The 16,304-nt window shown below is 33.4% G+C and overlaps 1 protein-coding gene across 2 annotated transcripts in view; it reads right to left on the reverse strand.

Annotated features, from left to right (window-relative positions):
* Positions 1-16,304, reverse strand: part of tnc (tenectin) — a 195,224-nt gene that overhangs the window by 44,797 nt on the left and 134,123 nt on the right. For both annotated transcript variants that reach the window (XM_072531431.1, XM_072531430.1), the window contains exon 2: positions 7,531-7,623. In XM_072531431.1, coding sequence (XP_072387532.1) covers positions 7,531-7,615 — 85 coding nt within the window. In that variant the 5' untranslated portion in view covers positions 7,616-7,623. The remainder of the gene's footprint in view (positions 1-7,530; positions 7,624-16,304) is intronic.

The following is a 16,304-nucleotide window of genomic DNA, read 5'->3' on the forward strand; positions in this document are numbered from 1 at the left end:
AATTAAGGCAAGAGCAACATGTAACAATATAAAAAAGCTCCTCACAAGCAAGGATTTGTCTCTTCCTCTGAAACTACAGTTAAATTGTTAAACACTACACTTTGCCGATCTTCCTATAGGGCGCGTAGGCCTGAACGTGGAGAGAGAGGCTCATGAAAAAACTAGAAGCATTCGAAATGTGGATACACCGACGCTGGACGAAACATATCACCAACAAGTAATCCACAGAATTCAAATTGAAAAATAGACAGTAGACGTGAGTCAGGTAGAAGAATACATTCGCGACTACAAAATCTGCGGAAGTGGTTCAGGCTCACATCGCATGAATTATTCAGAAATTCAGTAACCAATATCAGAATTGACTGACTAAAGAGCTAACAAGGCAGTTGAAGAAGAAGAAGATAACTTCTTGCTTCTCTTTCTAATTTTTTAAATACCCTCACTAAGTCTATCTTTATCTCAACAAGTACTGTTAAATCATTTACAAAAGCTACGCATTGGTGGTTCAAATATGTTAAAAATTGTTTTATTTCTTTTTAGATCATTTTTCAGAGCAGCCGTCTCAAAAGTCCGAATAGCTATGATGATTGCCGACCTCTGCCGCGGAGATGGCACTTGAAGAAGAAGACCATTTATCCCTTCATTCAGCCGACATCCTGAGTGACATTCTGGAAGTATAGAAAATTGCTCGCACCATGGCATGAGACGGTTATATAAAATGTGCATACACACTTTACATAAACAACTTAGGGTCTTTCTTTGGTTCTTTTTCATGTATCATTGTTGTGATTATATTACTCCAGAATGAAGGAACTTGCTTTTTCTCAAGTATTTTATTAAAAAGTGAAGGTAGTTATAAGTTGTCAGGAAGATGTTTTAAGAATTCATTAGGGACCCTGTCAGAACCAGGAGTTTTGTTGCATTTGTCGCTGTTGAGAGCTATGTATACTTCCTCATAACTTTATTTCTGATACTAATAAAGACTTTTCCAGTGCATATTTCGTCATTTCCCAGAGTGTTTCTACTTCTACCTGTAATTCGTCTTTATTACATTTCCAATTGTATATCATATTTCTTTATCGTTGTTTGCTGCTGTCATATCTCTGAATGATTTTTTATGTCTGAGCTTGTTTACTCGTATTTTTTCTCATACTACTATAAAATGTATTTTTAGTTACTTATAAAGTTTAGTATACATAAATATATTATCGCTCGTCGTTACGGTTGCTTATCCACTCCCATTCCACTTTAATTATTCACGACATGTCGTTATAACTAGTAATCGGTTATGCATTGTGTGTAGAGACTTAACATGTGTTCTATAAAATGCTTACAACTCTTTTTACTGGTACACATACCAAGTAACCTCGAAAAATTATTGCAATGTCGTGCCACTTCAGTTCGTCGTCTGAACAAATCCGAAGTAGGTGCTAAAAGTAGGTGCAACATATTGTAAAACATCGTTTAATTGTTTATTGTTGCCTTGAAGACGATTTGTTAGTTTTCACTTTTGATTACGATCGCAATTTTAATTTGCCTATAAAGATGAGCGCCGAGATGAATAGTAATCGTAATGTCAATAAAACGGGCAACAATTGACAACAAGTTAGGAATAAAAATAAGCGGAAAAGGGGTGACAACATTACATTTTACAAAATTGATATACCGAACTAATTTTTGAGCAATAATTTTCACTCTTAAGGTTAAAAGTTAACCCAATGGTTTACGCAAAATTAACGATCGAAAACTTAAAAATGTAAATTTTTCGCCATTTTCAATTTAAAATAACTTTTGTAAAAATTCTTATTTTGATGCAAAAAGCATTAGATTGTAGTCCTTTTATAATATTAATTAATTTAGCTACAGCCTACTTATAAATTACAGATATTTCTAACTTATTAATTCTTATAGCTCAAGTCAAGAAAAAATTTACAAAAAACAGTTCTCTACGGTCAATAGAAGTGGAGTTAGTTTTGTTTAGTTAGCTTAGAATTTGTTTAAATTGTATTAGAGGTTGGGGCAGTGGGACTACCCTTACCACTTCCACTCTGACTTCGTTCAGCTCGAGAACGGCTAGTTGGACCGTGACGAATGAGTCGCCCCATATGTCAAGCGCAGTTTACTGTAAAAACCACAGTTTTTAATGGCTATTGGTATTTTTGCGGAAAAATCTTGGCTGTCAGAAGGTTCATTGTAAGTAGCAATAAACTCTAACGACAATGTTCAAGTGAAAATGTGCCATTAAAAAAAAGTAAAGGGACAAAACATATTAATTACAAGGGCATGCAAAAATCACAAGTACAACTGGGTCCAAATTGGAAGTTCGTTATAAATATTAATTCTAAAAAATGGGGAGTGAAATATTTATGTTCTTTTTAGGTGTTTAAATGTTATTCTAAAATTATTGATGAAGAAAAATCTCGAGTTTTCGGTTACTTCTATGATTTGGAAACTAAAAACAAGCAAAATAGTTATTTGGCAGGTAAAATTAACCGCTTTTTATAAACAATTAAAATATTAACAAGTGTATTTTATTGTAGGGCTAATATCTTATCACATTCCAAAACAAAGAAGAAGCCGAAAAAACACCGAACTTGGAGATGTTTTACTAACAGAACAAGGAGATAATACGCTAAGTTGAGGTAATGTGCCGCAAATGCTCCAAGGCCAACATTCTGCTGCCTATAATTATAAAATAAGGTTGGAAAAAAGAGAAGAACTAGTATGTGTAAAGGCTTTTTGCGGTCTTCATGGAATAACATATAAAAGAGTTCGAAGGCTACAAACAAATGTCTTTAATAGTGGATTAGCACCAAAGGATAAACGATTGCTTTGATTGGCTTTGATTAAGAACCATTTCAAATATTTTTGAAACCGACAGTTTCATTTTTCAAGAAGAAATAATCCGAATACCTGTTACCTCCATGAAACGCTATCTGTGAAAAAGATGTATAAAATATTCATAGCAGAAGATCCCAGTGTCAAGTCTTCTTATAAAGTATATTTGAGACTATTCCATATCGAATTTAATCTTAAATTCGGCTTACTAATGTAGCATAATTTTTTCTTTTAAAAATCGAATATTAAACACATAAAAAATTTATTTGATACGCCTCTGACTGATGCGTGACAGCGACCTGAAGCTGTTTACTTCTAAATGTTTTTGCCGAATCATCTGGAAACAAATATTAATGGCGTAATTGTCAAATTTGACCTCGCCTTTTGCATTGCATTTTAATTTTAAATAAGTTCCCACAAAAATTTGAAGACCCAGCACCCTTAAGGTTCAATTCCGAATTCAAGGTATTGCAGAGGAGAAATCAGATTGAATGCGGGTAAAATCGATTACGAGGATGTACGATCTTGACACAAAGAGAGTGTGGCGGTCTAAAGAGAAGAGTAATGGCTGCGACTGAGAAAGAAGTTTCGTTTTCGTAGAGTTTTAAAAAAACCGGCAAATTTCCCTCAATTCCATGAGTTTTGTTAATGATTATCTTTGAGCTCAAAATGTCATGTGGCAATCTTTTTAAAGTGAGTTAATCACAGTTTTGTTGTAAGCTGTATCCAGTGACAAGGGATTTGATAACAGTCTGAGGGCTAAGTAAACCGACATGGTTTTAGAAAGAAAAACCCTAAAGCGGCAAGAGGATTTTTTTAAAGGGAGTCCTAATTTTAAATAGTTTAGAAATCTTCTTGTTTAGTATTTGCCCAGTACATCTTTGTAAGTATTTCTTGATTTCTTGTCTACGACCGTGCTCTCCAACCAAAACACGTGTGGCCGTTCGCAAACGTTTCAATTTTTTTGCTTATTCTATCTTCAAGCCCAGTAATTGTTCAGTCCCCCTTTTAGCCCCGAATAAACAAATATAATTGTTACACCGAAAAGTGATACATGTGGTACTTGTGATTAGTATCAAAGTAAACTATTAGCTAGTTGTGGAGATCCAGAAGACGTGCGAAAATTAAATACTGAGAAAGAACTCTACTTAAGGAAGAGAAGCTGAGAAGTTTTATAAACAAAAAGAAACTATAAATTGAAAGCACGTGCTGATCCAGACAACTACAGTTGTTTGTCTTTTGACCACATACAAAACCTTTAAATGCCACATATACGTAGTAATGCAGTTTTCTACGCTAGGTAGCTATACGTATTTGGTGTGCACATTGCGGAAATAATACTGCAACTATATTCTCTTACGAGGAAACCATTGTAAGCAAAGCAGCTTCATTATTGTTTCAATATTTACGATCTAATAAGGCGACGACAAAGAATGTGCCGGTCAAAATAAAAACTATGTTCTTATGACATTTTTGTTCCTGCTTCTCCATGGTTTACAAAGGTTTGAAACTATCTCACATGTATTTCCTATTCAAGGTTATTCATTTGTAAGTGGCGACCAAGATTTTTCATTGAAAAAAAAAAAAAATAAAAAATTTGAAACCATCGAAATGCCTAAAGAATAGGAGAACGTTATCAAGAATGCGAGGAGCAAACTATCACCATTTACCGCAACTGATGTTAATCAGTATATGATATTTAACATTTCAGAAGCAGTAGCTCCATTTTTTCTTAGATCTGCTCGTCATCCAGTAAAAATCAAAACCGCGCGTATGTTGAGATATTTAGTTGATGAACCTGGTTGTTTTAGTAAGACAGACTTATACAGGTAGCAAGTAAAAATTTCTTATAAGAAACAAACATGCTATACCGAAAGAGTTTTAATTTAAATCTTTATATAGTAAGGGTTTGGATATTCCTCAAATGAAAAAAGAAAACATTAGAGATTTAATCTAATATTTGAAAAAAAAAACAGGGGCTCAAAACTTTTATAACTAACTGCTCACAAAATCTGGTCACCAGTCTAAAAAGATTACCGATTCAGGCGAAGATGATACCAGCAGTGGTGTGTGTGTGTGTGTAGTTTCATTTTATGACTAGAGACATAATCTATTAGCCTATTATGTTTTGAGTTATTAATTAATTTTTTTTTTAAACAATTGTTATAGAGAGAACCCGTAACAACAATAAAATCTTATCTTCTATTAACTTACATATAAGTACGTACCTACGTTAATTTTTTTTTGTTATTATCATTATATTTTTTTTTATTTCTATTTTTTTATTTATTATTTTTTTTTTATTTGTATTTTTTTTTTATTTTTTTTTTATTTTATTTTTTTTTATTTTATTTTTTTTTGTTATTGTGTAAGTGATTAAAACTAAATATTTTGTATACATTTCAAACAAAAGTTTTTGTTCATTTTTTTTTAGTTTGCTACCATAAATATCTTTTTTCCTATCAATTAACGAAAATTTCCTGCAGAAGCACATATGTCGGAAGAAAAAATGACCTTCGCAAAAAAATTCGCACTAATTTGAGAATTTTCACAAACTTAATATTATTCAATCAAATAACTTTTTTTAATTTTTTTTAATGTTGTATCTAATTTGACAAATGAAGTTTTGCAAAGAACGCCTCAATTATAACCAACAATTTGGAGTTGCACGCACCTGGAGGTTACTCCAGGCAGTGTCGTTCATTACGCTGTGCTAATTTCAAAAAATCACTAATTAATGCACAAAAGCATTCATTTTTGTCTCTACGGCTTGGATTAATAGCATTTATAAAATTATATTGGAGAATTCAATGCTCAGTCACAACAGAAACCTGAACAGTAGCATAAATTACCTATTATAGCATAATATATGTATAAAACGAGAACATAATTTTTTTTGTCCAACATTTAGAGAAAGTGATCAATTCCTATCAAATAATCGTTTCTTAGGCGTACCTGTATATAAATGCCCGGGTTTTTTATACAATAATTGTCAATTACTTTGAATTATATACAATACGCAGTAATAATAATTAAGAGGTTATAAAAAACACTTCCAGATCATTACTTTAAAAATATCGCAACAAAAATATAAAATAATCAACCAGAACGATAGAAAAATGGATATAAGTGATAATTTGCATCTCAATAATTGTAAGTAGTTATCAGTTTCTCGACATATGGCAAATACAGGTTTAATTTAGAAGTGTGTATGGTGTTTTTTAATTATAAAGTGTAATTATAACCTGGCAGAAAATACGTGTACAATTATAATTTGTCATGCTGTTTTACCCTTTTTAGGTTATAATTCTAACTCGTTTGTGTCTTTAATGTTAAGAAACAATAGTTAGTTAGATCAACAAATTTATCAGACCATTTCACTAGACTATTTTTAAATGATAAAACTTTATAGCAATGCCACGTTTCCTACGGACAAAACTCCTTTCTGTCCTTGATTTCTCGTGACTACAACAAAAATGGTACAAGAAAGATATTTTACAGAGTATCGTACAGAAAATCGACCCTTTCACAGATATATCTTTCAAATGTGCAAAATTGGCCAGAGATATCAAGAATAGGCAGCTTCAAAGCGTTCAAGAAAAAAGAAAACTCAGTTGAAAAGCATTATCCACCGAGAACTATTAAATATCATCCAAAGCTACGACGAGAAAACCCCCGATGGAGCACAAAAAAAGTTTCTTCACCTTTGCTCATTTAAACTTGCTTGGAGAGGCAATGAGGCCGTAAACTGCAAGATTCACTTTTTCCAGAAATAATTTGATGTTATCGAAGAATTTACGGGCCGAATTAAATACAACAGCACTTTTTCCAAAACAAATCATGGCGGTTCGAAAAGTTTGGCAAGCAGCAAATGGCTGGTAAGAAATTCATCAAACGATAATTTATACCCAGTTAGATTATTTTTGAAATTAATATAAAAAAGGGGACCAAAGATTTTATCAGACAGATTTCTTACCGTTCACCCCAACTGGAAGGATAGATCGGTTCAAAAATTGTTCACTTGGAATTTACACCGTTTCTAAGTGGACAAAAATGTCAGCTCAAAAAATTGGAGTAGACACAAAAAACATAAAATAACAAACCATTCTCATCGATCTTCAGCTTTGTCAGCCTTGTTCAACCAAGGTGTTCCTGAACAAGAGTTAATTAAATTAACAGGTCACTCAAATTCAAGCTCTCTAAAACATATCTGCAGCTGGTTTCCAGTCACCACCAGAAGTTGATCGAAAATCTCAGAGCAACAAATGAAGCTGGACCTTCGATACACAAAATCATGCTTTGGTGGACAAGAATGGGAAAACTACTATAGCTTATAATAATTATACATTTAATATTGTTAACAAATAAATAAAGATAATGTTTTGTTGATATGGTGCATTAATTGTCTCGTGACATAGTCTTGTCGAATATTATTCGAGAGAAAATTAGTTACCGTCAAAATTTTCTTCTGGTTTTATTCAAGTTTGTTGCCTTTTGGCAATTGTCGCTTATGAAATTTTGACAAAATCACTCGACTGACGTCTCGTCAGTCAAGTGGATGTTTAACTGTCAAAATTTAATTCGCGAAAATTGCCAGTCAACAAACTTTCATACCAGTCGAAAATATTGCCGGCAAAATTTTCTCTCTTATAGAGATATAGTTTTATATATAAATTAATTCAATTTACTTACCGGAAGACGCAAATTGTGGAGCAAATACTACGACGAAAAATAATAAGGCCGGTCCTGGCTCTGCCAATCGAGTCCACGCCAACATGGCGCTTCCTGTAACAAACAAAAAATATTAAAAATCAAGTACATATACAGTTTTTTTATTTTTGTGAGTATTGGGACAATACTCACAACTATTATGGGACAAATAAATGTGAAAAGGAATATGCTAATATGTTTTCTCATGCTTACTGTTATCTTTAGGTTTATTATTAATCTTTTGAGCTCTTCGAATTCAGGTTTGCAGGTTTCAAATATTGCCTGACTGTCGTTTTCTTAGTGTCTCTTTTAGCTGATGATAAGCTGGTTCCATTTGTTGCAGTTTCGCAACTGTATATAAACATTACTAAAATATTAACAGATATTTTGTTAGTTTTGTTTCCCCCTGTATAGTTAGCCAAGATTTCGCTTCAAAAAATGCAGACACTATCGAACAATCAAACAGTTGGCGATACAATGTAGCAATGAATAGACTGTTATTTTATACATTGTTGTTAATAAGCAAGCACAGAAAAATTACAGATCGCTTGGGTAATTATAGACCTATGCTTTCCTTCCACTTGTAAAAAACAACTCTTAAACCAACCGCTGATTCTCAGGGAATCGAGTTCCATTTGCCAAACAAGACAGTAAATGGAGGTACAATGAAATGGTCTCTTTGGTCACCAGACTTAACTCCCCTAGTTTTTTTTTTGGGTTTTTTTCTAAACATGCACATCAAATTAACTCAACATCATGAGAAAGGTGTTATTTTATTTCTGTTTTACAGAAGTGGTGGATTCCGAATTCGATAGTTACTAATTCTTTGGAATTTTTTTAAATTTAAGTAGTGCATTCTCATGTAAATGATTAATCTTACTCTCACAGCAACCTACGAAACAAATTCGTTTGGTGGCTTCGTCAATGTGAATGTGAGTTCATTGTAATCTTTTACATTTTTCAAATGCTGTCAAAAAAACAACAGTGTAAAAAAATAATAATTTCGTCAATAATGCTTCTTCTCGCCGATTCCTCCTTTAAATAAAAATCTTTAAATTTTTTGGAAAGGTATTTGAAGCAACAGATAGAAGACAGATACAAGATATTGAAGAACAAAGCGGCTTTCGTACCGGGAGATCCTGCCTTGATAATATATTTATCCTACGACAAATAATTGAAAAGCGCGTCGAAAGAAGTAGAGAGACCCATTTGGTATTTATAGACCTTGAGAAAGCATATGATAGTGTCCCGTTAAAGAAAATGTTTGAGGTCCTCGAAAGGTCCGGATTGGATTCGACGTATATCCGAGCGATATATAAATTGTACGAAAATGCAGTTAGTTGTGTAAAAATTGGAACCAGAACCTCAAATGAATTTAAAGTCACTAAAGGCCTAAAGCAAGGATGCTGTTTGTCACCGACACTCTTTAAAATATACGTCCAAGAAGCATTGAGGAATTGGAGAAATAAATGTAGATTTATGGGCATCGAAGTGGGACAAGAAACTCTGTATACATTGTTGTTTGCAGATGATCAGGTGGTGGTTGCAGCCGATGAGGAAGATATAAATTATATGAATCGAAAATTATTTGAGAAATATGCCAAATGGGGGCTTACTGTAAACATAAGCAAAACAGAATATTTAAAAATTGGAGGAAATACCACAGATCTGAGGCTTGAAAACGCAGTCATAAAAGGCTACAACCAGTATAAATATCTAGGAAGCATCATATCAGTAGATGGCAGAGTTAAGATAGATGTACTAAACCGAATAACCCAAGGAAAAAATGCATACGAATACTGAATTCATTACTGTGGTCTAATTAAATAAAGATGCACACCAAACTTCGCGTATACAGAGCAATTGTAGAACCAATTACCACATATGGTGCCGAATGTTGGACGATGACAAAGAATGAACGAGATAAAGTAGACGTTGTGGAAATGGATTATCTTAGAAGGTCATGTCGAGTATCGAGAATGGAAAGAATCAGGAATGAGGAAATACGAAACCATACAGGAATTAGAGATACTGTTTCAGATAGAATACAAGGAAGGCAATTACAATGGTATGGTCACGTGATGAGAATGGAGGAGGAGCGGTGGCCAAAGAAAGCCTTAATGTATGTTCCGCCAGAAAGAAGGAAAAGGGGAAGACCACCAAATTCCTGGAGAAGAGTAATTACAAAAACAATGCAATCTAGAGGCTTAGAAGAGGGAGATTGGAGAGATAGGAAAAGATGAAGGCTGAAATGCGGGAACCGGCAATCGCCGTAGGACCCCCGTTATATGATGATTTGAAGCAACTAATATTGCTATGTCGTTTTAAATATTTTACTCTCATTTTTTACCGTTGTAAGTGCATACCCATCTTGGATTCTCTCTTATACTGTATATCTCACAGGAAAGGCTATGAAAAATTGGCAATTTTCGAACAATTTTAATCATATTCAATTATTATTAAATTATAGTTGACAGATTATCAGAAAACATAATTTAACTTGATAAAAACAATTATTTATCAAAGCTCTCCTCATTTTCCTATTAGAATTCACCTCAAGTATTATAACCGCGCTAGAATTACCTTTAATGAGTAAAGAAATTAGTGCCATTACTGGGACTAGCCGTAAGTAACATAAAATTATAAAATTTGTTACAGATCATAAAATTTGTCAGTTGTTACGAAGCTGAATGTTTAATTATTTCCCAGAGATGAAGGTGTTTTTTCCTGTTACAACTATTTCCTGTTCCATCAATACATAAAATTAGAGGCATTGGTCGCACACTTTGATAGGTTTTCTTTGGCAGTAATGCAGTGCCGTAATTTTCAGCTTCTGCAATATTTTACATGATTATACTATAATTTAGATGTGTAAATGATATTGGACAGGTTCATTAAATGCTATCCAATACGGTGATTGTAATTAAGGCATAATTTTTAAACATAAATTAGAAATTAACTTTTCTACATCCGGTTTTGGAAAATAACAAAATGAAAAAGGGACCTTGCAGGTGTTTCAATAGTTTTTAGTGTTAGATTAGGGTTACCAAACAGGATTGTGCCATTTTTTAACTATCGTACCCGGTGTACTCCCCATCATCAGTTGGCGCTACAGCCCTTCGTGAGCCTTGGCCTGCTTCAAAACATTCTTCCATCCTTCCCTATCGAGTGTCTGTCTCCTCCAGCCCCTTACTAAAATCTCCCTCAGATCTTCCTGTACATCGTCCAGATATCTGAGTTTAGGTCGCCCCCTTCTTCTTCTTCCGACCGGCCTGTTTAGCATAGTTATTTTAGTGGGATCACTCTCATCCATCCGCATAACGTGGTCCACCCACCTTAGGCGGTTTATTTTGATGGTCTTCACAATATCTGCATCACCAAAAAGTCTATAGAGTTCAAAGTTATATCGCCTTCTCCACAAACCCTGTTCGTTTACTCCGCCATATATGGTCCTCAATACTTTTCTTTCAAAGACTCGCAGTAACTCTTCATCTCGGGTCGTCATTGCCCATGTTTCCGATCCGTATGTGAGCACTGGGCGTATTATTGTTTTATAAAGTTTGCACTTTGTTGCTATTGACATACTTCTCGCTCTTAGTTGAGGGCCCAGGCCAAAATAACAGCGGTTAGCCACGCATATTCTTTTTTTTATCTCGTTGGATGTCTTATTTTTGTAGTCTACCATTTCTATCGTTTCGTGCTGCACCTCTAAGTTATTTTGTTGAATTCTTGATATGGCCGGCACATATTTAGTTTTCTGGATGTTAATCAAAAGTCCGATGTTTTCTGCGGCATTTTTGATACGTGCGAAAGCCTCCACTGCTTCATTTTGGGTTCTTCCAATTATGACAATATCATCAGCGTATGCCATTATTTGTATACTACGGGTATATATCGTACCTCTTAAGTTTATTCCCGAATCTCTCATAACTTTTTCTAACGGTAGGTTGAACAGCGTGCATGATAGCGCATCTCCCTGGCGCAGTCCTCTGTTGGTTTTAAATGGTTTTGAAACATCCCCTTGTACGCGCACTTTACATTCGACTTTCATCATTGTCATTTTAATTAATTCTACCAATCCTTTTGGTATTCCTAATTCGATCATCGCCGAATATAATTGGGACCTGTCAATAGTATCGTACGCTGCCTTAAAGTCTACGAAGATGTAATGGCAGTCTATGTCGTACTCCGTCGTTTTTTCTAATATTTGTCTGATATGACATTTAAAAAATAAAATGAGTACCTTGGGTAAAACCAGGGGTAATAATAGGCGGTTGAAGCGTAGCCCTGGCCATGATACCTTCCTTGTATACCGTAGGCCCTAGATATAGCAGACTACCCTGCTATACTCCCAAAGTCGCGAAGCGGTATAAAATGGGAGACTATTATATTATTAGGTAGGCATATTTATATGATGTCCAACACCTGTTTATATGATACAACCTTTAAAGAACTTATAAAAAACTTTATAATAGATAATATTATAGATATGCGTGAAAATTTGAGCATACCTAAATTAGCTTTTCAATTACTTATCAGGAAAAATTTAGTTTTAGTATTAGACATAATTGAGATTGTCAAAGAATTATCTACGTGATACATTGCGTCATTAGTTAGTATAAATTTATGATAACTAACAACATCATCGACTTCTTTTAGTTGTTCTTACATGAGAGTTCCACCATATCAATAGAGACTGGTCATTTATTAATGATATCCATATCCGCAGTCCGTCACTGCCCAATGGCAAATAACAGCCTGCAGTCAATTCCAATTCTAACTAGAAATAGATTTCAAGCAACTTTCCTTATTAACAAACTCGATTTGTTTAATCTAATCAAGCATGTCTAAACGTCTGAATATATTGTGAGATTCTCGTGCAGTACCGTTACTGCATGTTCGTTAATTAAAGTATCTGCCGGTCCGACAAACAACCGGAGCTGGGAACGGGTATATTTTAAAAATACCTAAGGTGTTTGCATACATTCTTTTATCAGCGGTTCTTAAAAAGCAATTAATAGGAATTTGATATATTAGCAGAATTTAAATTGATTTGGACAAGTGATCCGATCCGAACAAATCATATCTGGACCATTTGAAACGAACGGGAACTAATCTGCACTGGTATAAATTGATCTCAAGTGATTTATAGCCATCTTAAATTGGTGATATAAGGCCATGTAAAAGCGATCCTGAGTGATCCTTAATATCGGCGCACATTTTGACTGATTTAAGTTAATCCTATCTAATTTAAAGTGAACCGAGTAGTAGAATTGATATTTATTTTTTATTTAGCATATGGCATTTCGACACATCTACAATATTACAATAAACGTTAAAATTGACTCGATATAAAAATACTTAAATCCTACCCAGTTTATGGGCAAACGTCGGGGATGTATATATAGTTAATCGGCTAGATGGTCGCAAACAGGAAGTCTTGTAAACTGCCCTAGTAGGCTCGCTGGTGGCACTCTTCCGTTATGTGCTTGATAGATTGGACCTCGCCGCAGCTGCATGACAGTGATGGTAGCTTACCACATGTGTGCAACATATCTGCACATCGACCATGTTGAGTTCTGATGCGGTTAAGTGTGCACCAGGTCTTACGTGGTAGGTCAAATCCAGGAGGTGTCTCTGTGATGCAAGGTATGGCTGTATTTGGTTGAGCTGTCGACCATTCATGGATCCATTTGGTGATCATGTTAAACCCTGTGGCTGCGGCCGATTCTGCAGTTTTTATTGGAGGTTGTATCTTCTATATAGTCTCTTCTATATAGTATAGACTCAAGCAGATTGAGTCGGTGAAGATGTTGTGGTTGAATGCCGCTCAGAACTGGTAGCCAATGTGTTTGGTTGTAGATTTGATTACTCCAGCGATTATTCGCATGGTGTTATTTAGTTGGACATCTAACGTGAGCACTGTTGATCCATATTGGCGGGCAGTATTCAGCTACGGAATAAACAAGAGCTAAGCCTGAAGACCTGAGTGTGGATGTCGATGTCCCCCATGTTGTGCCGCAGAGCTTTAAATGATGTTTTTTCTGGTTGTTAGCTTCTCGGCAACTGTACTTAAATGTTTTCTAAAGCTTAACGTTTTGTCCAAGGCAAAGCCAAGATATTTTGGATGTTTATTGTGGTTAAGTCGTGTGTTATCAAAGTGAACGTTAAGGGTTCTTGAGGCCAGATTGTTGTTTAGGTGGAAGCAGGTTACTTCGGTCTTGAAGGCATTGGGGCGAAGTCCCCATTTTTGAAAGTAATTTCCCGTAACTTCTAGGTCTTTTGTAAGAATCTCTTCAGCTTCTTCTAGTGACTTTGTTTGGGTTAATCAAGCCCATTCATCAGCATAGCCAAACTTTGTTGATGTTTTTGTCGGCATGTCTACGTTGTAAAGGCTAAAAATCAGTGGTGCGAGTACCGAGCCTTGTGGCAGACCATTTTTGAGCTTTCTGTGGGTGCTTACTTCGGATCCTATAGTTACTTGAAATACTCTGTCGGGGAGCATATTTTGTAATAATCTAGCGGTGAATTTGCAAGGAATAGTGCATAATAGTTTATAAATCATTCCTTCTTGACGGTGTCGAAAGCAGCTGACAGATCTATGAACGCAGCAGAATTAATATAAAATAATATAAAGTGATTTAGAGTGATTTTAAGTAATTTCAATAATATTTAGTGATGAACTGATATAATAATTACGGTCATTTAATTAAGTAATAAGTGATTTGAAGTCATCTAAAGGGATTAAAAGGTGTAAAGTGCTACAAAGTCATCTGAAGCAATCTTAAGTGATCTTAAATAACATTAAATGATCCAAACTGTTTTAGATTGACACAAAGTAATCTATGATTTAAAGTAAACCGATCTAAATTACCTCTAATTTAAATTAATTTAAAGTGGCTCAAAGACTTTTATCAATAATGAGTTGAAGCGATCTAGTTCGATGTATTGTCATAGAAGTGATCCAAAATATTATAATTTGATAGAGTAAACTAATCTATTCTTATCCAAGTGATATTAAGTAATTTATATGGTATACAGTGATTTTAATGCGAATTGTAAGCTGTTGTTGCGAAATGTACGCTTAAGTGATTTAAAGTCATCTTAAGGAATTTCAGGTGGTCTGAAGTGATATGCTGTAATTAATTGTTCTTGAGTGACAATTAATTGTTCTTTATAAAGTGATATAAAGCGATCTTAAATGATTTGACGTAACTATAAATAATCCAAAGTATTTTAAATTGACCCGAAGTGATAAATTGAACTAAATATATCTACATTCACTTTAATTTAAAATAATACAAAGTGGCTTAACTTTGTCTAAAATGATTTGAAGTCATCTAGACCGATTTAATGTGATCTTAAGTGATCCAAAATAACAGAATTTTATTAACCAAACCCATTTATTTTTATCCAATTGATATTATGTAATTTAAATGGTATACAGTGGTTTTAAAGTGACTTATTGTAGGCTTAAATGATTAAAAGTTATCTTAAGTAATAATAGGTGATCTTAAGTAATATGAAGCAATTTCAAGTGTTCTTGAAATGTTATCAATTGATCTAAAGTGACATATAAATATATTGAATCAGATCTAAATTGATCCTAACTTATTGAATAATAAGAAGTAATTTAAAGCGACATAGAATTATTTAAAGTGATCTAAAGTAATTTAAGTAAAAGATCTGAAGTAGTTTAAAGTTATTTTATGCAATTTTAAAGTGATTTAATGTAGTCTAAAAAGATTTAAAGTTATCTTAACAAGTCTAAAATGATATAAAGTGATTCAAAGCGATCTTAGGTAATTTTAAGGAATATTAAATGACCCAAAGTGTTTTTAATTGATCTAAAGTTATATTTAAATTAAACCCAACTCGTATAAATTATCTCTAACTTAAATTAATCCAAAGTGACAGTAATCTAGAATAATTTAAAGATATCTAGAATGATTTACTATGATTTTAAGTGATCCAAAATCATATAATTTGATTGACCAAACAAATTTATTGTTATCTAAAGTTATATTAGGTAACTTAAATGCTACAAAGTCATTTTAAAGCGATTTAATGTATTTTTAAGGGATTTAAAGTCATCTTAAGGAATCTGAGGTGGTCTAAAATGACATAAAGTAAATTAAAGCGTTTTTAAGTGATCTTAAGTGATATCAATTATTGTAAAGTGACATAAATATATTTAAACAGGTCCAAGTTGATCCTAACTAACTTACAGTAATCCTAAGAAATTAAAAGTGATATAGAATTATGCAAAGGAATATAAACTTATTTAAAGTGATCTAAAGTAATTTAAAGTGACATTAAGTAATTTTAATGGTATAAGGTAATTTTAAAGTGATTTAGAGTCATTAGTTAAGGAACCTTAGGTGACCTAAAATAATATGAAGCTATTTAAAGTGATCTTAAGTTATTTTAAGCGACACTAAGTGATCTAAATTGATTTAAATTGACCTAAAGTGAGAGATAAATTAAATTATCAGAACCTAAATTGCTTATTACTAATTTTTAGTAAACCAAAGTAATTTAAAGTGATCCAAAATTATTTGAAAGTTCAAATGTAATCCTAACTGATACAAAGTAATAAATAATTGATAGAGCTAGTTTAAACTGATGCAAAATGATTTAAAGTAACCTGAAGTGATTTAATGTGACTTTAAGATTTTTATTGTGGTTTTAAATTATTTTAAGTGATATAAATTCATTTAAAGATGTCTAATTAGCTTTTTTGATGAGTAATACAC

The sequence above is a fragment of the Diabrotica undecimpunctata genome, chromosome 5 (assembly GCF_040954645.1).
Source record: "Diabrotica undecimpunctata isolate CICGRU chromosome 5, icDiaUnde3, whole genome shotgun sequence".
NCBI lineage: Eukaryota > Metazoa > Arthropoda > Insecta > Coleoptera > Chrysomelidae > Diabrotica > Diabrotica undecimpunctata.